General features: G+C 37.7%; 1 protein-coding gene across 6 annotated transcripts in view; it reads left to right on the top strand.

The window, feature by feature from the left end:
• Positions 1 to 27,639, top strand: part of rapgef4a (Rap guanine nucleotide exchange factor 4a) — a 63,175-nt gene that overhangs the window by 22,838 nt on the left and 12,698 nt on the right. For 4 of the 6 annotated variants that reach the window (XM_047371545.1, XM_047371540.1, XM_047371541.1 and 1 more), the window contains 11 exons: positions 15,205 to 15,274; positions 18,768 to 18,832; positions 20,888 to 20,938; positions 21,046 to 21,152; positions 23,271 to 23,392; positions 23,491 to 23,674; positions 23,759 to 23,843; positions 24,803 to 24,863; positions 24,973 to 25,049; positions 25,160 to 25,306; positions 27,391 to 27,497. In XM_047371545.1, coding sequence (XP_047227501.1) covers positions 15,205 to 15,274; positions 18,768 to 18,832; positions 20,888 to 20,938; positions 21,046 to 21,152; positions 23,271 to 23,392; positions 23,491 to 23,674; positions 23,759 to 23,843; positions 24,803 to 24,863; positions 24,973 to 25,049; positions 25,160 to 25,306; positions 27,391 to 27,497 — 1,076 coding nt within the window. Of the gene's footprint in view, positions 1 to 4,043; positions 4,273 to 15,204; positions 15,275 to 18,767; positions 18,833 to 19,103; positions 19,158 to 20,887; positions 20,939 to 21,045; positions 21,153 to 23,270; positions 23,393 to 23,490; positions 23,675 to 23,758; positions 23,844 to 24,802; positions 24,864 to 24,972; positions 25,050 to 25,159; positions 25,307 to 27,390; positions 27,498 to 27,639 lie in introns of those variants that run through there. The other 2 variants (XM_047371542.1, XM_047371544.1) reach the window with 2 other exon arrangements.

Consider the following 27,639-nt stretch of genomic DNA (forward strand, 5'->3'; position numbering starts at 1 on the left):
TGCCAGAGAACACCAGGATTGGCAAATTCGCCACTGGCGCCCTGTGCTCTTCACAGATGAAAGCAGGTTCACACTGAGCACATGTGACAGACGTGACAGAGTCTGGAGACACCGTGGAGAGCGATCTGCTGCCTGCAACATCCTTCAGCATGACCGGTTTGGCAGTGGGTCAGTAATGGTGTGGGATGACATTTCTTTGGAGGGCCGCATGGCCCTCCATGTGCTCACCAGAGGTAGCCTGACTGCCATTAGGTACCGAGATGAGATCCTCAGACCCCTTGTGAGACCATATGCTGCTGAGGTTGGCCCTGGGTTCCTCCTAATGCAGGACAATGCTAGACCTCATGTGGCTGGAGTGTGTCAGCAGATCCTGCAAGATGAAGACATTGAAGCTATGGACTGGCCCGCCCGTTCCCCAGACCTGAATCCGACTGAGCACATCTGGGACATCATGTCTCGCTCCATCCACCAACGTCACGTTGCACCACAGACTGTCCAGGAGTTGGCGGATGCTTTAGTCCAGGTCTGGGAGGAGATCCCTCAGGAGACCATCCACCGTCTCATCAGGAGCATGCTCAGGCGTTGTAGGGAGGTCATACAGACACATGGAGGTCACACACAATACTGAGCCTTATTTTGACTTGTTTTAAGGACAGTACATAAAAGTTGGATCAGCCTGTAGTGTGTTTTTCCACTTTAATTTTGTGTGTGACTCCAAATCCAGGCCTCCATTGGTTAATAAATTTGATTTCAACTGATGATTTTTGTGTGATTTTGTTGTCAGCACATTCAACTTTGTACAGAACTAAGTATTCAATGAGAATATTTCATTCATTCAGATCTAGGATGTGTTATTTGAGTGTTCCCTTTATTTTTTGTGCAGTATATCCATCCACCATGTGTCTGCTGATGTCCTTTTGCCGCTTTGGTCCTCCACCACCAAACATCATGACAACTGAAATGTTTGGCCGTTCTTCTTTAAAAAATTGCTCATGCTCACTTAGATTGGATAGAAAGTGTCTGAGAATATACATTTAGACAATATACATAAAAATACAGCTTCTCAATTAGATTTAGGTCTAAGTTATATAAACACATGTAAATGATGTATACAGGTCCTTCTCAAAATATTAGCATATTGTGATAAAGTTCATTATTTTCCATAATGTCATGATGAAAATTTAACATTCATATATTTTAGATTCATTGCACACTAACTGAAATATTTCAGGTCTTTTATTGTCTTAATACAGATGATTTTGGCATACAGCTCATGAAAACCCCAAATTCCTATCTCACAAAATCAGCATATCATTAAAAGGGTCTCTAAACGAGCTATGAACCTAATCGTCTGAATCAATGAGTTAACTCTACACACCTGCAAAAGATTCCTGAGGCCTTTAAAACTCCCAGCCCGGTTCATCACTCAATACCCCAATCATGGGTAAGACTGCCGACCTGACTGCTGTCCAGAAGGCCACTACTGACACCCTCAAGCAAGAGGGTAAGACACAGAAAGAAATTTCTGAACGAATAGGCTGTTCCCAGAGTGCTGTATCAAGGCACCTCAGTGGGAAGTCTGTGGGAAGGAAAAAGTGTGGCAGAAAACGCTGCACAACGAGAAGAGGTGACCGGACCCTGAGGAAGATTGTGGAGAAGGACCGATTCCAGACCTTGGGGGACCTGTGGAAGCAGTGGACTGAGTCTGGAGTAGAAACATCCAGAGCCACCGTGCACAGGCGTGTGCAGGAAATGGACTACAGGTGCCGCATTCCCCAGGTCAAGCCACTTTTGAACCAGAAACAGCGGCAGAAGCGCCTGACCTGGGCTACAGAGAAGCAGCACTGGACTGTTGCTCAGTGGTCCAAAGTACTTTTTTCGAATGAAAGCAAATTCTGCATGTCATTCGGAAATCAAGGTGCCAGAGTCTGGAGGAAGACTGGGGAGAAGGAAATGCCAAAATGCCAGAAGTCCAGTGTCAAGTACCCACAGTCAGTGATGGTCTGGGGTGCCGTGTCAGCTGCTGGTGTTGGTCCACTGTGTTTTATCAAGGGCAGGGTCAATGCAGCTAGCTATCAGGAGATTTTGGAGCACTTCATGCTTTCATCTGCTGAAAAGCTTTATGGAGATGAAGATTTCATTTTTCAGCACGACCTGGCACCTGCTCACAGTGCCAAAACCACTGGTAAATGGTTTACTGACCATGGTATCACTGTGCTCAATTGGCCTGCCAACTCTCCTGACCTGAACCCCATAGAGAATCTGTGGGATATTGTGAAGAGAACGTTGAGAGACTCAAGACCCAACACTCTGGATGAGCTAAAGGCCGCTATCGAAGCATCCTGGGCCTCCATAAGACCTCAGCAGTGCCACAGGCTGATTGCCTCCATGCCACGCCGCATTGAAGCAGTCATTTCTGCAAAAGGATTCCCGACCAAGTATTGAGTGCATAACTGTACATGATTATTTGAAGGTTGACATTTATTGTATTAAAAACACTTTTCTTTTATTGGTCGGATGAAATATGCTAATTTTGTGAAATAGGAATTTTGGGTTTTCATGAGCTGTATGCCAAAATCATCCGTATTAAGACAATAAAAGACCTGAAATATTTCAGTTAGTGTGCAATGAATCTAAAATATATGAATGTTACATTTTCATCATTACATTATGGAAAATAATGAACTTTATCACAATATGCTAATATTTTGAGAAGGACCTATATTTATGGTTGTTCTGCTGAACCTGCACCACTCTCAAGTCTTTGTCAGCCTCATAACAGGTTTTCTCCCAGGATTACCCATTATTTAGCTCCATGTATCTTCTCGTCAACTCTGACCAGCTTCCTTGTTCCTGACCCAATAAAAGCATCCCTACAGTATGATGCTTCCACCCCCATATTTCACCATGGGGAATGTGTGTTCAAGCTGATGTGCATTGTTAGTTTTCTGTCACAACTAGTTTCTTTTATGTGAATTTATCTTACCAGAGCACCTTCTACATGTTTGCTGCGTCCTCTACATGGCTAGAGGCAAACTAAGACTTCTTAGGGCTTTCCTTCAGCAATGGCTTTTTTACTGCTACTCTTCTAAGAAGAACAGATTTTTTGAGGCTACAACTAATTGTTGCCCACTCAACAGATTCTTCAGCTGTGGGTCTCTGCAGTTTCTCCAGAGTGACCAGTGACTTCTTGGCTCCACCTTCTCTCACCTGAGCCATGCAATGTTTGTACTAATGCGTTCATTATGTTAGCAGGACTATCCTTTCTTTGCAATTGTGCAATTTCTTTGTTGAATATTTAGATAGCAAGGCAAAACATAGTAAGATTTTTTTTTTGCATTGTATAACCATTGTGTTGCTTGCTATTTACATGGCAATAAACATATTGACATGAGAAGCTGTGTGGAAAAGAAGAATGGGCAGAACCTTTAGTCTCTGTAAAGCTGGTAGAGACAAAAGACTCACAGTTGTAATTGCAGTGAAAGGTGGTTCTACAAAGTATTAACTCATGAATGCTGATTACAAACCTACACCACACTTTTCACATTTTAATTGGTAAAACAATATAAGAGCCATGTATCGATTTTCTTCCACTTTTGCAATGCGCTGTACAAGCCATCCCTTACACAAAGTAAAAAAAAAAAAGAATATTGCACATGAATATGTCTTTTAGGGGCATGTTTTGTAATCCAACAAATAATTCTAGGTTTGGATGGTCGAAGTTTTTTTTTTCTGCAGTAACGCATGGATTCTGAGTTTCTTAGCCATATTCCTTAAGAATTGCAGGTCAGCCCCTGCAACAGGAATATTTTGTTTATTTAGTCTTTACTTGAGTTGTGACCAACAGCTCTCAGAACAATGGCTATCTGAGGATGGTCCTGCTGCAACATGATCAGTTTCCCTGTATTATGTACACAGATTATCTTGTAGTTGTGACAGAGTGAGGGGAGGAGGAGAGATTGAGCAGACTCTGCTGTGTGTTCAGTGACTGGAGCTGAATAATCCCCCAGCGAGTGCTGCTCAAGAAAAGTCAGGAGCTGACCGCTCAGCTCTGCTCAGCTCTCTGGCTAAAAGTCTGCTCACGCTGCTCTCAGAGAGCCTAGAAGGCACAACTGGAAAATGTTGAATCCACGACCAGCGTGAAGCTAATAGTCTAAAAGCTGAATGTAGCTGTTTGGAGCTTTTAGTAATGCCTGGATTAGGAGGGTCTGGACAACCTAGCAGATATTAACAACAACCAACGGCATAGGGTACTACTGCTAACATCTTCAGGTAATTTGTGCTAAACATTTTAAAGAATTCAATGCATCTGTTCCACATGAATAGCTTTATATTAAAAGAACTGGATTTGCATTTGTAAAGCAATGTTGTCATGCAATTTGCAGAAGATGTAGAATGTGACAAAAAACTGTATTCTTGCTCCTTTACGTTTACTTACTTAATCTTACTTTCTATCAAAGATGCAAAGTGAAATTCTGAGAATGGTCAGTTCAGAATAAACACTGAGGACCTTCAGAGGTGTTCAGTCATGCTGATTATGTAATCCATTACAAATTATTCAGGCATGCATTTATGCACAGTGATGCTCGCGATGCATCGACATACTCAAGCGTAAAAGACCGAGGAGGCGCTTGAGCTAAGAATCAACTGATGGGCTGACTGCTTCATTTAAAGCTCAGATAGGACTAAACATAGCTGTTTATGTCTTAAAGGATATGAATTGTGTGCATGAAATAAATATACAGTTGTGTAAAAAATTTAGCGCACCCTATGACACCTTGTGGTGTGTTTAAAAATACTGAAATATTTAACTGGTACCAAATACCCTTTAAAAAATCTACTAAACATGATACAAAATGCAGTTTTTGGTGAGCGATAAATTAGGAAACCCCACATGTATTACCACAAAAATTGCTCAAATCACATACAGATGGATCACATCATTACTCAGCATTTTGACAAAGATTTACTCTGTTTGAACCTCAGACATTTAGTTTGGTGTGCTCCTGACTGTTGGAGAGAGAATAAACCCCATCCTGAAATCCAGCTGTTTGAGGCCTTCAGATAAATTATTTTAGCAGCTTTTGAGTCTGATAAGAGATTTTAAGAGGTCTCAAAAGAATTTAAAATCAGTCATTCTACTGCATGGAAAAATAGTCAACAAGTGGAGAATGTTCAAAACATCTGCCAACTAGCCCAGGTCAGGCTGTCAATGCAAAGTTCACCATGGCAGCAGACTGCAAGATGCTAAAGGAAGCTATGAGAATATTATCACAAGACCTTCAGCAGGCTTTTGCTACTGTTGATATGTAAGTGCTCAGCTGTACAATAAGAAAGAGACTGCTCAAGTTTACATTTCTTGGGAGGAAAAAGTTCTTGAATGAGGTCAAACAGCTGAAAATGAGGAGTAGAGCAAAGGTCTCCTAGCTTCTTCCTCAGCTAGGAAATGCATTTTTATTTATATATTTTGTTTAATGAGTAAAACCAGGTTAATTTCAGTTGTTTATGTGGGATTGATTCACTTTGTTTTACAGATGTAGAAAATTAGGTATCAGATTAGACATCAATGTGTAACATTTTCTTAACACAGAAGTGATTATTTAATGGGGTGTCCTATTTTCTTTGCATGACTGTACACAGTTTATGTTGAGCTTACTTTTATGTACACTACAATAAGGAAGAATGGATGCAATAAAAAAGTCCCAACATGTGAATAAGTTAGTAATAGAAAATAATACATTTTGCTGTTCCATGATGCAGTGATAATACAGCAAAAAGAAAAAAGTAAAATGATTTGTTTTCTGTAAATTTGTAGTCCTTCACATGGTAGCAGGCATAAATACACTACATGGAGAGCACTTGCACCCAATTCAACCAAGCAAGACATACAGTCCGATGTATGGGACTACTGGTGTATCTCATTAAATTACAATAAAAAAGTTAATTTGTTTTGTTAATTCAAAGTATCATTTTGATTAAAACACTCCAATAAATCTTTCTAATTTATATGTAACTATTGTGTTTTCCAAATTATGATCAAAATTATAGCCACCTTTTAAGGATTATCTTAAAAAAGTTTGAGAAATTGAAAATAGTAACACCTATTTTTTGTTTTGGTTGTTTTTTTAATCATTCGTACTCTAGGTTAAATGAATCCTCATAAGTTGTAAAAGCTATTTAGCTTTAGATTCTTGGTCATGATGAGCTAAGAGGTTATTTATTTCAGGATGTCATTTACTTTGTGTTGTTGTGTATCAGCTGGTAGCTCTCTCTCGAATCTTTAAGTTGGTTTGTGTAAATATATCCAATTGGCTTAAGAAGAGAAACACAAAAAGGCAACATTTCTTTATTTGTGACTTTAATTGTCATATCAAATGATTTCTGAGTTTTAGGTCTGACTGGAAATTTGCTCATCTATTAGTCATATTGGTGGGGCTTCTCATGTGGTCCGACAGGATAGGGAAATGGTAGAGATTTACATTTTAATAAAATAACAATGACCATTTATGCTTAACCTCCTCTAATCATATGAGCTGCTCATTATTTTTTAACCTTTGTCACATAAATCATGTTCTATAAAGTGAAAATGCATGCGATATTTGATGGAATTTATTTTACATTCATTGTACAAGTATTCATAGTCTGAATTATCTGTATGAGGCAGTCCAAAATCGGCCACATTGAATCAGTTCTAAGAATAACAATATTTTTTGGAAGCAAATTTGATTCAAACAAATCCTATCTTACCACTCATTGAATAAAACGTTAACCATGCAGGATTACCTGACAGGCAGCATAACATTTGGCCAATCTAATCCATTCTTTTCACAAGAAGGAGCACTAATTCATCAGTGCACATCTGCTGCCCGTGTCTCTCAGCAGGACATGTTTGTGCCTTAAAACTATTGACCGTCCATTTGTCAATAAAGCTGATGGGCTGGAACAACTAAGAGATCATAAAAAGCATTACGTTTTCCCCTTACTAAGGACCTTTCAGTCAGGTATAGGGCTATAAAGTGACAGGGAACATTGAAGTAACCTCAGATGCAACAGGGGTTGTTTTATAGACTTATAAATATTTTAAGAAGTGTTTTACATAAGCGGGAAGCAAACTTTACAAGGTGGAATTGAGGGAAGATCGACGACTAAGGTTCTACACAATAGACAGAATACTTTCTTTGCATATTTATGTAGCAGAGAATTAATGCTTCTGCTTTTTACAAGCTATCCATTCGCCAAAGGCAGGCAGTATATGACTTATTGCTGAATTTCATAGAGGTCAGTATTAAAGCTAAGTCATTAGGTGCACCAGTATTAAAAACCGCTGAACATATTTGCTACAATAATTGTTGCACCCACCTGATTGATTCCTACCTGACTGAAAAACCTTAAAAGATTAATAAACTATCCCACAAACTTTAAAGCAATGGCTCATGGGCGTATAACAAACCTGTCTCACTCTGAAGATATCTGTAAAGTAGTATCTCCCTGTAGATGTTTGTAGATCAAACCTCTGACATCTCTTGATGTTCAATTGACGGGAGGACTTGACAAAAAAACCCAAATGTGTGGGTAGCAATTTCTTGGCAACCTCCATCCTGGGTCTCCATAATAACCAACTTTTTTACTGGCCAATGAGTAGCGGCAGGTTCCACCACTTGCATTACTGCTTCAGGTTTCTGCTATGGTGAATGGTAAATGGACTGAACTTAGACGCGGCTTTCTCTCATTTAACCATCCTTCACAAACCCATACACCAAAATGCAGATAGGTAGGCAATTTGGGGTTAAGCATCTTGTGTGGCAGCGAAAATCTGGAATCGAACCCACAACTTCTTGTTTGTAAGAGGATTACTCAGCATCAGATTATTGGTTTTACAGTTGATCCACTGATTTTGGAATTATGTTAGCTGCTATCCCACTAGTACATCCAGCTGGATTTAGAGGGACTGCTATGGAGTGGGTCAAAAACAAAACCACAGCAGTCTCTTACTTTCATGTGTATTGTGCATGCTGCATTTGTAGTTCCAATAAATGGTGTAAATGATCTAGGAAAACCCACTAACTGGTTGTGCAACCCTTGGCTGCAAAAACTTCCCATCAGGCATTCAAAGGCAGTGAGTTCTTTATATCACTGTGGAGGAATTTCAGCCCACTCGTCCTTGCAGAATTGCTTTATTTCAGCCCCATTGGAGGGTTTTTGAGCATGAACAGTCTATTTAGGATGATGCCACAGAATCTAAATCAAATATAAGTCTGGACATTGACTTGGTCACTTGAAAAGTTTTACATAACTTTTTTTGAGCAAATCAGATTTGGTGTTTTTTGGATCACGGTCCTTCTACATGACCCAAGTGCACTTGGGCTTAGGGTCACAAACTGATGGAAGGATATTCTTCTCATGATTTTATTATAGAGAGCAGATGTCATGGTTCCATAAAAGATGATGAATCATCCACATCCTGAAGCACTTACCATCACACTACCATCACCATGTCGGAATGATGGTCTTATTCTGTAACACAGTTAGTTTTACACCCGATATAACGGGATGCAGTAATTGGAATTGAACTATTAGGAATTTTTATAAATGTGGATGTTGCTGGAAACCTTCTTTCAAACAAAAGTGTTTTTTTCTGAACACCTGACAGTAGTCCTAATCCTTTAAATCAACCCTCCCACTCTGCAGACTGGAGCCTGTCTTTCTGGGAAAGCAGCTTTGTGGGCTCAAAGAGGCTCGGTTCATTTGTTCATATGCTCCTGAGTTTAAGTGCTTCTAGTTAATCCTAATCCTTTAATTGTCAACAAAGACTGATATGACTGCTGAATTGGTTCTGATGGCTTCAGCATATTTGCATTGATTAGATGTAACTAATTGAATCTGTTGTTTGCATGTGTTCAAAATCACTCTACGGTACACATTTAAAAAAAACTTACTTGACAATAACAATCTATTTATTTTAAGAGCAAGTCATTTAAAAAAGGTTAATTTACCGTATCTTATTTAGGTATTGGCTCCCTTAAGGCCTGTTAAAGTGATTAGCTGACTTCAGGGAGCAGAATTTAATTTAAAGCATGACCTCTCAGGACGCTGCCTTCAGGGGGAGCAAAGAAATCCTAGGTTTAGATTTTCCTCTAATCTCTATTGACCAGCAGATAGAAAGGTAAAGATTATTAGCTTGGCGCTAAGAGGCTCTCAATCTGCTTTTTATTGACCTACAGTATAGTTACTGCAGCACATAATCACTTTGTGCTATTTGTACCTCAATCAATTTTGAGTCATCAAGTCTCAGTTAGAAAATGCTATCTTGCAGATGTGTCTGCAAGAGTGACATAAAACATGTTTGATGAGTTAGTTTTTATATTTCTATTATATATTTTATATTAAAGGGGACATATCATGCTTTTAAATCCTTCCTATTCCTATTGAAATCATTCAGATGTGATCTGTATTAAGTGGAACTGCAATGCTTTGGTTTGAATGTGTCGTTATTGTAGCTCCTCAGGCGTTCATTTTACAAATTTTTTAAGCTTCTTTCTTGACTGTCTCGTTATGCTACGGTCTCTTTAAATGCAAATGAGGCACTTCACACCCCGCCCCCCTCCAGGCTGCGGAGCCATTCAAGATTCAATTGTACTTGCCCTCGATAAATTCAACAAATGTCTAAAAAACAAGAAGTATATACAGAATCATTGCACCAACAATGTGCTACGTTTACTAATGCATGAGAACAACAGCACTAAAACTTATATTGTAACTGTAAGCCATCAAATCGAACAAACAACAGCGATGGTTGATTAACAGGGTTTTGCTGAGCTGCAATCATCTAAATCAGGTGTGTTAAAGCAGGGAAACGTCAGGACCTCGCGAGGACTGACTTTGAACACCGCTGCCCTTGTAGGCTACATGAAAAATGTAAATTCTTAAACAATAGCAGAGAAAAGTTAAGGAATTTACAGTAGTAACAAAAGCTGTAATCCCATTACTAATGTTACTGACAATATTTTTACACAAACTACATGTAATATACCTTTTTAAAATGTTAATGCTACCACAAATTGAATGAACACAACTTTTAAACAAGACCCCAACATAGTTTCCATGAAAAATAAAATGTAACCAGACACTCCGAAGAGGTTCTGGTCCTGGGGGACGGTGTAATTACTGGTGTGGGTTAATACACCCGACAACAGAACATTTAGATTTTTCCGCTTGCTGCTTTGGCATCCTTCAACTTGAACTACACGAATAATGCGAGAAAAAAACATGGCGAATTTGCTGGATTAGTTAGCCGGAAGTCCATGACTAGAAGTACCACAGAAAATACTGTGACATAATAGAGAATGAAATGTAATAGAAAATGGAAAAATCTGAACAGACTGATCAAATATGACCAAAAAAAACTCTAAATATATCATCGCAGGATCTGGAGTGACTAAATTCAAATTTTCTAGACTTTGAGAGACGCCCAATACACAAAAAATGTGTTTAACAACTAAAAAAGTGGATTTTGCATGATATGTCCCCTTTAAGTATTTAATAGTTATAAAAACTATGTTGTGATAAGTATAATATTAAAGTGAAATTGTAAAGGTTTTTGCTTTGATAACAGTTCTTACCCATTTCAAAAATAAAGCTTGATTTTGTTAAAGTGATAAACCAACACGGACTACATGAAATGGTTATTTTTTGGCTTGTCTAATACAGGTTAATGTACCTGAATATTCAAATAATATTACCAGTCAGTCAGCAGTGTTTGAAGTTTCCATTTGCTCTTTCAAATTATCTTGGTGTACCGTCTCCAAGTCTTCAGGGCTCTGTGTTGTTGACTGAGATGTTCACAAGTCTTTCTTCAAGTCCAAGTCAAGTCTCGAGTCTCTGGCTGAAATGACTGACCTATCATTGGATGTATTGCTATCTGGTGTCCCAATAAGACTGTATTGCTATAGGGTTTGTACTTAATTTCATATCTGTTTGATCTGAAAATTATATTTTTTCAGAGCAGTTTCCACACTCACACACAATTTTATGGGAATGAATGGGAAGAGATAGAGCAGATCGATCAAAACTTACTGCACCTAACTTTCAAGCCTATGTGTGTCAGAGGCAGGAGGAAGCTGGAATTGAACCCATAATTGCAAGACTACTCAACACCCTGTGTGTAAAGTCATGGCTTGAAATAAATTTTTACATCCCTAAATCTCTGAATAAAGACGTGGAAAATTTGGCATGAAATTGCACTTGACCTTTCAGCTGCTGAAACGGACCTGGACTTATCCATCATGTTTGATTTTGCCTGTGTTTGAGGCCCTGTTCACTGGTTTTCTGGTGAAAACTGAAGAGTTTATTTGCTTTTCCACTGCTCATTTGCACAACAATGGCACATGTTTTCCAGAGTGTAATGGTTTGACAACATCCTGGCCTGTGTTGTAGTGTAGACAGAAAAATAGATCTTTCTTACAAGGAAACCTTGGCTCATGTATGACTGAATTTCATATGCAGAACATAATGGCTGCCAACAAGTTTAGAACCCACAGAAGACAGCGATATCAACAATACAAGGGTTGATTGCAGAGTCGCTACCTGTGTTGCTCATTCTTAAATTGTAAGGAGGAAGTATTGTTCAATCGTAAAGAACATACTTCCAACTAGTGGCCTAGCGGAGGAATTACACCATCTTTACACCTGCATTTTTACAAGCTTGCTTATTGCAAAACATACAGATGGACCTAAACTTTACATGAACAAAGTGATTTTGTTGGCCCAAATAATAAAGCTCTTAGAAACTTTTCAAAATAAAAGTCTTTTAAATTTTGTAATACTCCAAAGGTATGTCTCCAGATTCCTGATGGGCTTTATGTCCAAAGCTTGTTTTTAGGGCCTGACTCAGCAACAAAACAGTTAAATGGTCCAGTTCAGTACATACCACTTGGTAGGCACCATTTTTTGCTGGATTTCCCTAGTTTTTTCATCAGAAATATATACATACACTTATATTTAAAGAAAGATTGTGAAAATAGGATAACACTAGATTAGCAGCAAGAGAAGACAATTTCAGAGGCAAATATCCTAAAGTTAATTAACCAGAGTTCAGTTTGAGGGACATCCATGTGGTCTCTATTATAAAGCCACAACATGAACATTAATTTTAAACTATTAACAGGTCCACAAACATCCATGATGAATCAAGCAAACCTTTATACAGGTGAGAGCTGTTATTCAATAAGAGAAATACTTCTTAATAGATTTAAGCCCCAAATATCAACGTCTAAGCCAAGTTTTAAGTTTGTATGTATCAAATGTTACTTGAGTTCAGATCACAGACTCTATGATAGTCTTGACTAGCTAACAAAACAGATCAGATCATTTTTCTTTTCTAAAGTAAATCAGAATAATTGCAAAGTGGTTGTTCATAATATACTAGACAACAGAAAATTGAGTGTAAATATCCAGGGCTTCACATTAGACACTCACTGTCTATCCAGCCCTAGTCTTGATTAATATTGTAATGTCTTTGAATTTATTCCTAATAATCTTGTTTCTAAAGGATATAAGGCAGGATTTGCTTTTGGCTCATTGGCTGCAGATGAGTTGACCTTCTGTTGCATCAGCATCATAAACAAAAACATGGCATTGGCATGAACGCATTGGTGCGGAACGATTATTCACTGCATTCATTATGTAATATCTGTGTTGCTGCTGGGCACAGTAGGGTTGTAAGGCAGACATTGGTCTGGAAAAAACTGGTAATTACTTCCACAAATAGAATGAAGGTTCTAAATTTCCCTTTCACATTTCTTTAAACAAAGAATAGATTTTTTTTAAAATACTGTCCTTTCTGTTGACATTGAACCCTACAAGCATTTGCATGTTTAGACCAACAGGGGGTAAAGTGGCCAAAGAACAGTCCAAACCATCTTCACAGACAGAAGACATCCAATGACAGAGACTGATTTAATTTTTCTCGTGGACGAGGGGCTGATTGATGGAGGACTGTCTCCTTCATCAGAGAGTACAGTAATAAGAGACTGAAAGGCAGGATATATAGTAAGGACAGTAGGAAAAAAAACACACAAGAAAGTGCTCTATATTGGTAACTAGGGGTGTCAGTTACACCCCAGATAAACAGGATACCTTTCTGGTTTTACTTCATATCATGTCTGGATTTGCAAACAAAAGGCACCTACACTTACAGGCCACTTTATTTGTTGCACCAGGTTGCACCCCTTTCATCTTCCAAACTGCTTTACACCACAGATTTTGCTCCATATTAACATGAATTCCTCACAAATACTGTATCTTACAGATTTGTCGGCTGCGTTCTTTATTTGATGGAGATCCGGTGGCTGAGGAGGCCATTGTACAGTGAGCTCATTCTAATGTTTAGGAAACCAGTTTGAGATGGTTTAAGCTTTATGACATGGTGTGGAAAATGGGTACACAGTGGTTATAAAAGGACAGACAAGGTCAGCAATAATACTAACCTAGGCTGTGGCGTTCAAATCAAAATGTAGCAAATTAGGCCATTTTATTATATTCAGATGTTAAACATTTTTATCAGTCTCATGAAATAACATTGATCAAGCTCTAATTTATCAGTAATCAATCTAAAGGGTAAAATCTTCTAAGATTATTTAATTATTATTTTTTCTAATAATAATGGTCATTACAATTAATATGAGGCCCCTTAGCTTTAATTGCCCCTAAGGTGTTGAGTATGGTCGATGCTGTGGTGGGCTGGTTGTGGGTGGGGGGGGTGCGTGGCGGGCCATTTGCGTGGTTCTTGCCCCTGTCGTCCCCAGCTGTGCTGGCTGAAATAGCCCATTGCCTTTTTAATAGACCATATTAGAAAAAAAAGGAAAAGCGAAGCCCACACTCCACACATAATAAACAGAGTTAACATAACCTGCACGTGAGAGCTCTCTTTTTGTTCTCTTTTAATGCAAAACAGTAGCTTTGAACTGAGAAAATGACACTGAATTTTTAACCAGTGAAAATAAGGCAGACACTTATATGCCTCAGGTGGCTGTAGTTTGGTGCCCTCAGTGGGCTGTGTTGGGGTCACTGGTGTATCTTGGGAGGCTGCTGCATCCTTGATGCTCTGCGTGGGACCTGCCCTGTATCGACCTCTTTAACTGTTGATAATAGTGCTGGGAACCGTAATCAATCACCTTATGTGTAAATGTTATTATTTCTTATTTCTTTGCTATAAATAATTAGTTTACAAGGGGAAAGTTTTCTGTTTCTTTCTTAAAAAATAACCAGCACCCCTTTTGCTATTAACTATATGTGATTTTTTTTGTTTTGTTTTTATGTTGCATCTCATTTCGTTCCTGGTTGTTAGTTTTAGTTATGCCATAATATTAGTTTTAATATTTATGGTCCACAGAGGAATTTACTGATATTCACCAAATGCACTGTTCTGAAATTCTGTACACAGATTAATGTTTTGCATTAATCTGTGTACTGGGGGGGACAGTATTCATTCTGGTGGCCCCTTAAGTTGCATAAAAGAACCACGAGCAGAACTAAAAAGCTCACTCTGGTTTATGACCAAACCTGATAAACAGGCTTAATGGTTTTCACATTAAACTTCAGCTCTGCGTAGATTTGGCCCTCGGGGCTAGCGCACTAAATTTTCACGCCTATGAACAGAGTGCTGCAGCAGAGACACTGAGTACAGTTCATATACATTACTGAATGTATGAGTTTCTTTTTTCCTCCCCGAGTTGAGCTTTTTTTTTTAGCATTGTAATAGAGCACCACTATATTGTTGACCTGGTTCTAGATAAGTTGAATGTTGGTGCTGCTGCTGTGTGTAAGGCTGAGAGCCGGTTATTTGGGCTCTCAAAATTAAAATAAAAAAAAAACAAATAGCTGGGAAAAACACACCAGACTGAGCTGCTGACTGGCCTTAGTAGGAGAAGTAAGGCATAATAAACAGTTAAAACTAGATTTTTACATAAACTGCATTAAAAAAGAGGTGTCTTTTATTTCTCACTATCTGACACTGAATCAGATTGAACTTTTTAAAAGCAAATAGAAATAATTTTTTGAAATCCTAGCAGCATTGAAACAGGAAGAAAGTCTGATTTAACCGTAAGAAAGAAGGGTGCTAGACAATATTATATTATAGCTTGTGTATGAGCAACTTTAAACTATTGATGTGAAAATTTAAACTTTGTTTGTGGCTTTGTTTTGAAGAAATATCATCACTGCATGGCTGGACTTCTTCCTCCACCCTATGGCGTGATGGAGAGCGGTGGGTCTGACAGTAAGTACTTCAGGACTGTTCTTTGTTTTGTTTCATGCCATTTTTTTAGGTTTCCCTAATTTTAGTTCTTCCATTATTTACAGTACTATAACTATAACCATCATCTGAGGTTCTAGTTGCATTTTCCACTAAATGTGACAATAAAGTACAATTCTGCGCAACGTAGCTCTTCCATTGTATATTTTTCACCACATCCAGTGTCCTCTAGATGTTGATGGGATCAGCTGTTCAAAATATCAGCACATGTGAAACTTCAGTGAGACACGCATAGAATCTGAATTTTATGGTAAATATTTTAGTATGTGTTTAGTATACACTACAGTTCCCGGAAGAAGTATTCACACCCTCTGAAAGTTTTCACATTTCCTCATGTTGCATTCAGAAGTTTCATTGTATTTTATGGGGATTTTACGTTAGACTGATACAAAGTAGCACATAATTGCTTAATGGAAGGAAAATGACACATGGTTTTAATAAAAAAAAAAAAAAAAAAAAAAAACTCAGAACCTGAGCCTGTATTCAGCAGGCTCAGGTTAACTTAATGTTAACCTAGGGGGGGTAGGTAAGTAAGGGGGCTGAATAGAAACACATGCCACATCTTTTAGGTTTTAACTTTAAAAAATGTGAAAGCCATGTATCATTGCTCCTCAACTTCACAATTATTCTGTACTTTGTGTTGATCTATCAGATAAAATCTTGATGCAACACCTTCAAGTTTGTGGTTGCAAAAGGACAAATGTCAAAAGATATGAATACTTCTGAAAGACACTGGATATTCTCCCACAGGTTCTGCTGTATGTCACTGTAAAAATATCCCATTGTAGATGGTTTCTTTATTACAGCATTCAGATCAAATTGTTGCTTTACACTTAGATTAAATTCACATTTGTAGTTTCACCTACAGATTGTGGTAATGAAAAAAAACAATGCTGAAGAACATCTGACACAGAATACACTAAAGGATTTCGTTAAATCAAGGAGAATTTGCAGGAAACTTAAGAAAAACAAATCCAGTATTATCTCTGTCTTGCTAACTGCATGTGACCCCCCACCCCCACCGCCAACATCCAACCCCCACCCTATCCTCAGACTATTTGATAAAAGCTGAAACATAGTTTTCTGCTGCAAGTTAAATCGTTATTGGCTTTAAGAACCTTTGTAACCCGATTTCAAGTCATGTATCATAAAAATGATGAGCAGCAGTGTCCAGTGGAGGGAATCCAGAAGCTGTTGCTTTACTGGCAGGGAGCAAACTGGATGCTCCTCTTTTTTTCAAATATAGTACATAAATGATGGACTCACATTAAAGACTATAAAGATCCATTCTTCTAAACTTCTACAGCTTAAAGTTAAGGTTTGGCGGAAATCTTGCTTCCATTATGCAACAACAGTGATGGCTCTTACTCATTGTTGTCACATTCAGACCACTTCCTATGGGATTTACAGTTTTATGCTTGTGACAGATGTCTAACAGGAATCAGAAGCTGGAAAGTGATGTTGTTCAAAGCAGGCCAGCGGCTTTGTAACTGCATCAAATACATTAAACATGATTTAACAGCTCACAATTGAAGCCTTGCTTTTAAATTCAGCCATGTTTAATTCATTCTGGTCATGCATGCAGTACAGCCTAATCTTAGCACTTACATCAGCAGAGACTCGCATTTTTATCTATTTATTTACTGCAGCAAATTGTTAAAACCAAATAAATTATTTGTTTTGATTCATTTTGCAAAGCTGATGGTGTGATTAAAACAATGTAACTTAGCGATTAATGTCCCAATGCCACTTGGATTACAGATAACTTAATGAACAGGACTGCCAGCTGTTTGCATAACTTCATAACTCAGAACATATAAACATAAAATTGTTTCTAAACGTGTTTAAAATCTGGCCTAATACCTAAATAGGTCATAATTGATTGTGAATATTAATGCTGCACTTTATAACACTTTCTTTTTTACTACTCAAACTGTCAGGTAAAAAACAATCCAGTTCTCCAGGTCAATTAACCCAAAGTATACTGCATTCATGTGGAGACGTTTTTAGTGTTTACAATAAAAGGTCTTGTATCAAAGTCAGTTACTTCACTCATAGTTCACAAAACCTGATGATATTAGCATATTTCTATTTGTTTGCATTCCTGTGTACAAAAACATACATTTTTCTTTGGAGGAGACAAACATTATCAAACATTCAAATATTGTGATTTTACCTTAGTATCATTAATGATGTCTAAACACTGACACCTATGCTCATGAGGACCATATTTGTCCCACACATTTAGATTTAAGACTTAAGATTCAAGACTCTTTAAAGGAACAGTTCAGTTTTTGCTTGTTTTAAGTTGGTTTGTGGAGGGCAATGGCATCTGCCATTTCTGCATTAAGATTCTACTTCAGTCAATGCATGACCTTGATTTTGGTCGATATATTTTGTCCAAGTTTAGGCCAAGCAAAATTGCCAGCTTAAAAAGTGCCTTAGACTAAGGATAAAAAATTCATAAGGACCACAAAAAAACCCCCAAAAAACATAAATCATGCAAAAATGCCAGAAAGTGTTAATTCAACAGCAATGACAATAAACGTATGGGTGGTGCACATAAAGACTCCTGGACTTGAAATAATCCTGGTATAACTTTATTTGTCTAGGTGAGTGCAGCTGTTTGCATCGACTCATTGACTTTGCAGCATTTCGTTTTCCTGAAGAAACATGTAAGACACTAACATACCGAAACAGATCATTTGTTTATAAAGTAAAAGAATTAAGGCAAAATACAGGCTCTCCAAAAACAGAGAAATTTGTTCCCTCTGACCCAGAGCTGCAAGAACAACATGACTTCTTCCTGCTCTTGCAGCTCTGGTTTCTTGCAGTTTATTCTTCGTGCATATTCTGGGCACAACTTTTTTCTTGTGTGGCGTCCAAGAAATATGAAGGTTGTGCTTCAGTGCCAGAAGGGACCTATGAGGACTTGCCAGGAATTCTGCACTTGAGTTATTGTAACGAATGAAATGTCTTGGCCATGTCATTCATTGGAAAGAACATTGGGTAAAAGAATACATTCCTCTGTTCTAGTGGAGTATTTTTCGGTGTTAAGTTTTATTTATGGCGTTGAAATTTATTGGATCTTTTTTTAGATTTCAGTGAAAGTCAATAAAATTTAAATGTACCTCACAAAATGAATAACTTGGATGAATTCCCGCATTTCTAAGCAAAAAACCTGTCATTTTTAGCAACAACAAGTTTTCTTATTTTTCAGAAGGTTTGCTGATTTGGTGCGGAATCACCGTATGGACACATTTGCCCAGGAGAGAAACTTTCTCAATCGAAATTCATGTTATAAAATGAATACAACTGTTTTCCCTTAATTCCTGGAATATTTTTTATTTCTTTTCTTGGTCAAGTAAGGTTTTAGTTTTGCTTGTGCTTTGTTTTTCATATTTTCTGCTAAATAGATTCTGTATATTTTATTGTATTCTCTCTCTTTTTAATTTAGGAATGCCAGAAAAGAAGAACATAAGGAAAAATTCATTTGTTTCAGTGTCCAGGCATCCAAATAAGGTACTTCTTGTGCCAGTACAACATAATATTTAGTAAGTCTTTATATTACAGTGCCGTCATGACTTATAGCCACCTCTGGTAAAGATAAAACATTCTTTTATTTAAGCAGCACAATCTTGACCTAAAATATTTAGAAAAATCTGGCCTCTAATTTGAGTACAAGATAAATCCCACATTGCACAATTATTGTAATCCCTAACTGTTGTATGAAAGAATAAGCCCTTTTTAATTCACATTTTATCTATTTTTTTAGGTGTATCAGATTCTCTAAGAGCCTTTTTCACTGTTATTCAAGGCTTTCTGTTTCCATCGGGATGAACGCAAGGTGACACAGATCAATCAATCAAAATAATGTTAAACAATACTGAGATCACTGTATGAGAACTGCAGCACAGAGCGCCGTCACCAGGTCTCCATAACAACCTTTGGACACATGCCAACAGGTTGTGTGGGAGTGACGCCTGAAAAACCTTTTCTACACTGCCATCACAAATGTAAATGTGGAGTTTGTGAAAGTCCACAGGGACTTTAACTAGAACTTTGTGCTCTGTCTAGTTGAGGCTTTTGAGTCTTTTGGTTAAAAAACAGCAAACACTTAAGGAGGAACAAATTATTGAAATCTGGCAAAGCACCTCATGCCCACTACAAGGTACGGTGGAGGATCTATGATGCCATGGGAAAGTTTCTCTCCAATTTCCGTCAACCTTGTAAGGCTGCATGGTATCATTAACTCTTTGAAATGCCAGGATATTTTAAATAATCTAAATACAAATAATTATCTGGTGGGCTATATCAGAAAACCGAAAATGGATCGCCACTGGGCCTTTCAGCAGGGTAAGGATCAGAAACGTATGGTGACATCAACACAAAAATAATTCACCAGACGAAAAGTAAACTTTCCTTCCTGGTCATCTATGCCCCCAGACCTAAATTCACTCCAAAACAACTGTGAGGTGAGCTGAAGAGAAGAGAGCATGAGAGGACCAAAGACTCTGGACAATCTAAAGAGGTTGTGCAAAGAGGAATGATCAAAGATTCCGCTCTCTGTATCCTTGAAACTTGCAAAATCTTACGTATATGAGAATGTAAAGTGGAGTCTTTTCAGCAAAGGAAATTATACTAAGAGCAGAGGTGCCACTAAGAGTGGCATCATTGTTTTTGTCAACACCAGTGGTTTCTTGCTATAGGATTCCCCCCCCCCCCCCAATAACTACATTTACCCAAATCAATGGTAGGTAGGAATTTTCAGGATGAGGTTATGCTATTACATTAAAATATGATATCAAGGTTTTTTTAAGTTCTTTACCATGTGTGTCAATTAATTTGAGGAGGGTTGCGTGTAGTTTAATATGCAACGACAGATCAAAAGAGTTTAATATGTTGAGATGATGCATGCTATTCTTGTTTGTCTTTGAGAAAGCAGACTAGCAGAAATATTGGCTTGACATTTTTTCCACACCTCTCTATCTGTGGATGGGAATAAATAAAACAATGACAAAGTCATTTTAAATTTAGTACCAACATAAACAAGGTGACTGGAGTTTTTGTTTCCAGTCCCACCTTTCCCCGGCGCTCATTTCCTGCTTGATAAGGTGGCACAGATTTATGGTGCCTGCTTTGTTCAGACATGAAGTTTAGTCACAACACAATTGGTAACTTATCTAAAACAGCATATCTGAGGTAGCTTTCATGTCCAGCAACAATTAAACAAATGCACTTTTATCTTGTCAAAAAAAAAAAAAACTTGTCTCAATACACTCATTTCTTGTAAACAAAACCTGTCCTAAATCAGCCCAATAAATACATGAGTTGCAGGGATTTCTGAAGCGTTCAGGAAGCTTTTTAGATGTCCGAGTTCTGCAGCTCCTCCATTAGCCTTACTGAGACAAAACTGATAGGAGAAAGAAAAAAGATGTCCAGAATTCATATTATTCAGAAGGATCATCAGTTGGAGTGGAGCCCATTTACTAGACTTTTTTATGTTTTTTTCCCTAAGCCATAATTTCTCTCAGAAGTTAGTTGAAAATACATGTTCTGTTTCCTTTCTTTTTACAGAAGTCCTTTCTTGAAAGTCCAGCCAAAGTCCACGCTAAAAGCTTGCCTCAGGTAGAAACCTCAGTCACCATCTGTGTTCGGAGCTCAGTCATGAAATATTTCTGTGACATGTAAGACCCCATCATATAGTGAGATAATAATGAGCTCAATCTGTTCAGGTTCCCTCTGAGAAGATCCTGCTAGCGGGGAAGATTCTCCGCAATGCCATCCTTTCCAGAGTGCCTCACATGATCCGAGACAGAAAGTACCATCTGAAGACGTACAGGTTAGTTGGCACCTTGTAACTGAGATTCAGGTTGAATGCCATCAACCATCAACAGATGCACCAAAAGGGTACATCCCTTCCTGTCAACAGTGTTCAGGGTTGTAGCACGGGTGAGATGTATAACTGACATAACCAGAATCTAGAAAAAAGTTAAACAATGTTAGAGGAAAAAGCAAGCAGAAGCAAGCTGAGAACACAGAGGAAAGGTGTCAAACTCTGATGATGTTACTCTGATGATGTTAAGCTTCAAAAACAGACTTCATCAGTACATAACGTCCAAGACAGAAGTAGTGATACTGACATTTCCTGCTCAAATTTGAGTGCATAGAGTGAACATTTATAGAGATTTATTCAGTGAGGGAGAGAAGGTCAGGAAAAATGTCGTCTGAGAGCAGTAGCTTGGAGACCAAAGAGCCGGGCCTCCTATTAAGGGATCTAAAGGCACTGTGTTGCGATCCCAGTCTGCCTATAACTCACTACAGTGATGGAGGACTGAATGTGATCAAAAATTTATTTGGAAACACAAAACATTGGCCTCACTTATCTCCGCATAGTCCAGGTCTTTCTTGTGAGGGTTTAACTGCACTACAGTGATGCAGCTGTCAAACTAATACTCAGAGGACACCGTATGTTACGCCGCTTTGAGCCTGCAGTTACTTTTCTCACACATTGTGGTTGTAAGAGGAGTTAAAAAAACTGATATAGAATCAGACAGCAGCTGTTTCTCGTTCATTTGGCCCAGACACACACAAAAAAATCACAACTTAAGCCCAGAAGAATAGAGAGGGTGGTTTTCTGCAGACTGCAAATACTTTGAATTGACAGAGGACACACAAATAATTGGAAAAAAGACAATGAAAGAAAACAGTGACGCATGACTTTATGTCACAAACAGCACCAGTGCTCGTCTTGGTGGTCTGGCTGTTAACTTCATACTTGAGTTATTTGTCCTCGTTGTGGCATTAACTGTGTTCTTTTTGTATTAAAACAGTTATTTTAAATTAATCCTAAGGAAGTAACTTTTTCCAACATAGAGAATGCTTTTTGTGAGAGGAGACATTTGGTTTATTAACCTGTATTTCTGCGTGTACGATCTTTGTTACATTACATACTTGTCTACATTATTTTTCTGTGTCACCAATAGGTTGCCCCACAACATTCTACATATTGCTCTATAAAAGCGTCTTTTTTATCAGGAGTCCGTTCTCAGTGTACAAATTGAGAGGCTTCAAGATGGTGCAGTTACAAACACTAGCTCATCATCCATATATGCAAGTGCATGTCCAGGAGAAGGTTGTGTATTGTCCATGAATTAGATTGGGGAATTGTCCATAGTGTAGCCACCTCTTGCCCAATGACTGCTGGAGATAGGCATCAGCAATAAATACATATTTCTCCTTTTATAGGTTTTTTAACCTTTTAACCCTCAACCCCCAGAATTGGGGGAAGAACTTAACTTTCTCTTTTTCCACTTTCATTACTGTAAGTTCCCTTAGTTAAACATAGACATGTGTGGTATCCACAGAAATGTTGGGATCTTGGCTAAAAGCTGATCTTAACCATTTTTATGAACACCAAACACAGTTAAAACTACAAGCAGTAGAATCAGACAGTAAACAAACTGGCCTCTACACACACAAGCAACTTGTCCACTGAAAGCAGAGATTTCACAAAGTCCAAAAATAAAAGTTTGGTAACAATCCACCCAGGGTTAACTCAAAGAAGTATAGAATTAAGAAAACAGGGATAGGTGGAAACTCTTGTACAGAAAAATATTTACCTTTTCAAACATAATCAGGTTGACACAAAGACAATGATGGTACAGCCCTGTGACAATGCATGGGGTTAGTTTTACCCTTTTAAATGGAACATATTTATAATTATATGTTGGTGGAACTAAGCATTTATTTTATTTTGTTTTAACTTTGATTGACACAAACAGAGGAGTTCTAATGATTTAAGGGAATTAGAGAAAACAACAGAAAATCATAAATTTAGCATAATTTGAAATGGCCTAATATAGATTTAGCCTAAATTTAAGGCAAATCAAGGTAATAAGCACATTACATAATTTCTCAGCTTCCTCTAAGCTTTTATGGTGACCTTTATCTTCTCCAGGCAGTGCTGTGTGGGGACAGAGTTGGTCGACTGGCAGATGCTGCAGAGCTCCTGCGTCCACTCCCGCATTCAGGCTGTTGCCATGTGGCAGGTGCTGCTGGAGGAAGGTGTCCTCAATCACGGTTAGACCCCGTGTGATGTCTGCCTGAACATGTGAGAGTCATAGAAGTTTTTTTATACACGTGAGTCTCGCTGTTTGTGCCGTGTCGTTGTGACGCAGTGGACGGAGAGACGGACTTCCAAGACAAGTACCTTTTCTACCGCTTCCTGGATGATGAGCAGGAGGACGCTTTGATACCCAGTGAGGAGGAGAGGAGGGAGAGTCAGGAGGAGCTGCAGGACACACTGCTCTTCCTGTCGCAGATTGGACCAGATGCTCTTATGAGGATGATCCTGAAGAAACCGTAGGCCTCTGACACAGCAGTCACAGCAGAAAAGCAAACCAGTTAGATAGTTTTTGGTTTCTTACCCTAGTTTCTATTTTTTAGACCATCTGAAAGAACACCAGATGACTTGGAGATCATTTATGAAGAACTGCTCCATATAAAGGCTTTATCTCACCTGTCCACCACTGTGAGTATACTATCTGTCTTCTGTGTCCCAAAGAATCTTTTCACTGTGTAGAAGTGAAAAGTCTTCAGAGCTCAAATTGGATGCTTCTGTGGCTTTTTATGGGGAGAAGAAAAATACGACAACAGCAGCACAAAAAATGTCCTCTTGTGTACTGGGTCTTCCAAAAGAGTTCACATCTCTAAAACTTTATCACATTTTGTCGCATTAAGATGTCAAAACCTTAAAAGAGAAAACCTGTTAGAGGATGGAAAATACTTGGCTGGAGGTTCAACTTCCACAGAGCAATGACCCTAAACATACAATCAGAGCTCCAACGGAATGGTTTAGATCAAACCATAATCATGTGTTAAAGTGGCCTAGTCAAAGTTCAGACATAAATCGTTTTGAAAATAGCTGCTCACAAACACTCTTCATCCAATCTGACTGAGCTTGAGCTATTTTACAAAGCAGAATGGATAAAATATCAGTTTGTAGATATGTAAAGCTGGTGGATGCATACCCTAGAAGAGCCAAGCTGTAATAGCAGCAAATGGTGCTTCGACAAAGCATCGACTCAGGGGAGCTGAAGACAAATCCATGCCACACTTTTATATTATCTTTTTGTAAAAAAAAGTTAAACCTTGTTCTTAACAATTATGTTCTACTGTCAGTTTTTCACATAAAATCCAAATAAAATACTTTGGAATTCGTGCTTGTAATATGACAAAATGTGAAACAGAGGTAAAACAAACACTTTTGCAAGGCACTGTATATGTTTTTATTGTTTTGTGTTTGTTACATGTGCTTAAAGTAAAGTAATAAATCAGTGTTACTGCTGAGTTACTCAATATAACACATATGATGTATTATAACTTTTACTTTTAGCTGTAAAATCTTGTGTGCAAACTATGGCAACACGTATTTCTTGAGTTTATGTTAAAACTGGTCTTCCCTCTTTATAAAACGTCTTGGTTCGGCAGGTTAAGAGGGAACTAGCCGGAGTTCTCATCTTTGAGTCCCATGAAAGAGCAGGAACAGTGTGTGAGTAAATATGGATTATTTAGAAACCATCTGATGATAAATCTGGCAAATTATGGAAAGAACCTCCTAATCCAGCAAATCCCAGAATCTTTCTTCATTGTTTTTACAGTGTTCCACCAAGGAGAGGAGGGCAAATCCTGGTACATTATTTTAAAAGGCTCAGTGAATGTCGTCATCTATGGGAAAGTAGGTGATTTATCCTGACTCAACATAGGATAACATCCAGTTTATGATGTTGCTCTGATTCTGGCTTTTATTGAACTATTAGTTACTAATCAGTGTGCTGCTTTATGCAGGGTGTTGTCTGCACTCTCCATGAAGGAGATGACTTTGGGAAGCTGGCGCTGGTCAATGACGCCCCCAGAGCTGCCTCCATTGTCCTTCGAGAGGACAACTGTCATTTCCTGAGAGTGGACAAGGAGGACTTCAACAGGATTTTGAGGGTGAGTTTAAGGTCAGCGTCTTGTGATGCTGTGCAAATAACAATAAAACCATTATCACCCTCTTGTGGCTATTACAGAGCAACGCAGTCAAAAGCCACCTTCTGAAATGAGGGTTCAGCTGATAATGACCATCTTTTACAGTTAAACAGCTGGTGGGAAACTCATTATTTAGTTGTTCAACTAAATAACTGAAGAGAACAAAAGTATATTTTTAGAACTGAGACTCAGACAGACGTAAAACAACTAGTGACTCAAAGTTGATCAATTTTATAATATTGTTTTGATGTCATATCAAAATAACCTTATTTGAGAAAAATATAGAAGAAAGGTGTTTCTTTTTTTATTCTCAATTTACAATTTCCTTGCTGTTGTTGATGGTAAATATGATCTTTTTTGCTACATGTATATATATCTATATCTATATATAGATATAGATATATAAAGCATTTGTGGGCTTTCTCATCAAAGGCAACAGTGCTATTAATGAACACACATGGAATTATGTACTAAACAAAAAGTGTGAAATAACTCAATTTTATATTTTAGATTCTTCAAAATAGTCAACCTTTGCTTTGATTTCTGCTTTGATCTCTTGATATTCTCACCATGAGCTTCATGAGGTGGTCACCTGAAATGGTTTTCCAGAGTCTAGAAAGAACTTCCCAGAGGTTCATTGAGAGACGACCAAAGGTTAATATTTCAGTCATCAGAGCAAAGGGCGGCTACTTTAGGGAATCTAAAATATAAAACATATTTAAAGTTCTTTAACAATTTATTGTTTGCTACATAGTTGCATATGTGTTCATTCACTGTTTGAAGGTTTTTTATAAATCTCAAACATTGATTTTTAAAGAATCTTTGTTTAGTGTAAAACAATTTAATTCACAAGGTTCCAACACAGCTTTAAAAAAATGGAAGAGTATAAAATTATCTTTTCTTATTTTCCAGGTCTGGGTAAGGATGGAAGAAAAGAAAATGGACAATTTTCACACATACTGTTATTCTTTGTTCTCTTAACTAAAATATAGAAAATCTGAATTTCTAAGAAGAGTGCTTCTTCCATTGGTTTATATGTAATTTACATCCTTCTATCTTTTAGCTTGATTGTTTTTGTTAAAATTAATATTTAACAGGTTCCAGGAAAATCTATGCAATTTGTTTTTGAGGTACCAATTTTTCCCATTTTTAATAGATAACCACATTTATTTATAAAATAAAAGAAAAAAGAAGAATTAGAAAAAAAACACTAAAAAACAGCATTTATGAGGACTTAGTTCCAGAGTTATTGTGATAGAGAACCCGATAATAAGTTTCTCTGCTTTTTTGGGATCTAGATCCTTGATAAATGTTTTAGACAGGACCTGTGTGGTGGCAAAACTGGGACAGTTTTAGTATCAAAAAAGTACTTAAACCCCTACATTTAGAACTTATAACACAATAAAGGTATAAAAACTGTGCTTCAGATATTCTGTATTTAGATCATTCAGCTCAGCTTTAAAGTAGAGTTTATTTATGTGGGCACAAACAAATGATTAAAATAAATAACCAACACTGCCGGATCAAAAGCAACCACATCGCTGTGTGCTTTTATCATTTAAAAACGTGCAGATAATACTAGCCAAATCGGAGTTTGAATAAAAGAAAGAAAAAGTACACAAATATTCAAAACATTTTGAAATCTCTGGAAAATGTATGTTTGAAACTGAAAATTTCATATAACTAAACAAAGCAAACAATCATCTCAAAAAACGGTCACAATCTTAGCTGAAAAGTAATTTTTAAAGCATAAACCAACTTTGGATCATTAGCTAGCCATGGTGTATGGCCATATTTTCATACAGTTCTTACACTGTACATATGAAAGGAGGCTACCCACTATCCAATGACTGGCTCATGCCGCCCCCTGACAGAGTGGCATCCTGGGTTGAGAGTCACATCACCAACATAAAAATCTGCAACAGCCAATAAATAAAGCTTTTCAAAGACTTTCTATAACATTTTAAACCTTTTCTATGATATTTCAAATCTTTTAATGAACTACTAAGACCTAATGTATTCACTGTGTGTTTGTGTTTATTACGAAGGATGTGGAGGCCAACACCGTGCGTCTGAAGGAGCACGGTCAAGATGTTCTGGTGCTGGAGAACAGCAGCCAAAATTCTGTCCACGGATTCTCTGCAGCTCACCACAAGTAATCAAACACACCAACCAGAATCTGTTAGACGCACTTATGCATACAGATATGGATGTCTCATACCCTTCACAGGGATTTAAAGAGAGTGATTTACAAATAATATCTACATTAAACATAAAGTTTAATAAATCATTGCCAT

This window comes from Girardinichthys multiradiatus, chromosome 7 (assembly GCF_021462225.1).
Source record: "Girardinichthys multiradiatus isolate DD_20200921_A chromosome 7, DD_fGirMul_XY1, whole genome shotgun sequence".
In the NCBI taxonomy this organism is placed as follows: Eukaryota; Metazoa; Chordata; class Actinopteri; order Cyprinodontiformes; family Goodeidae; genus Girardinichthys; species Girardinichthys multiradiatus.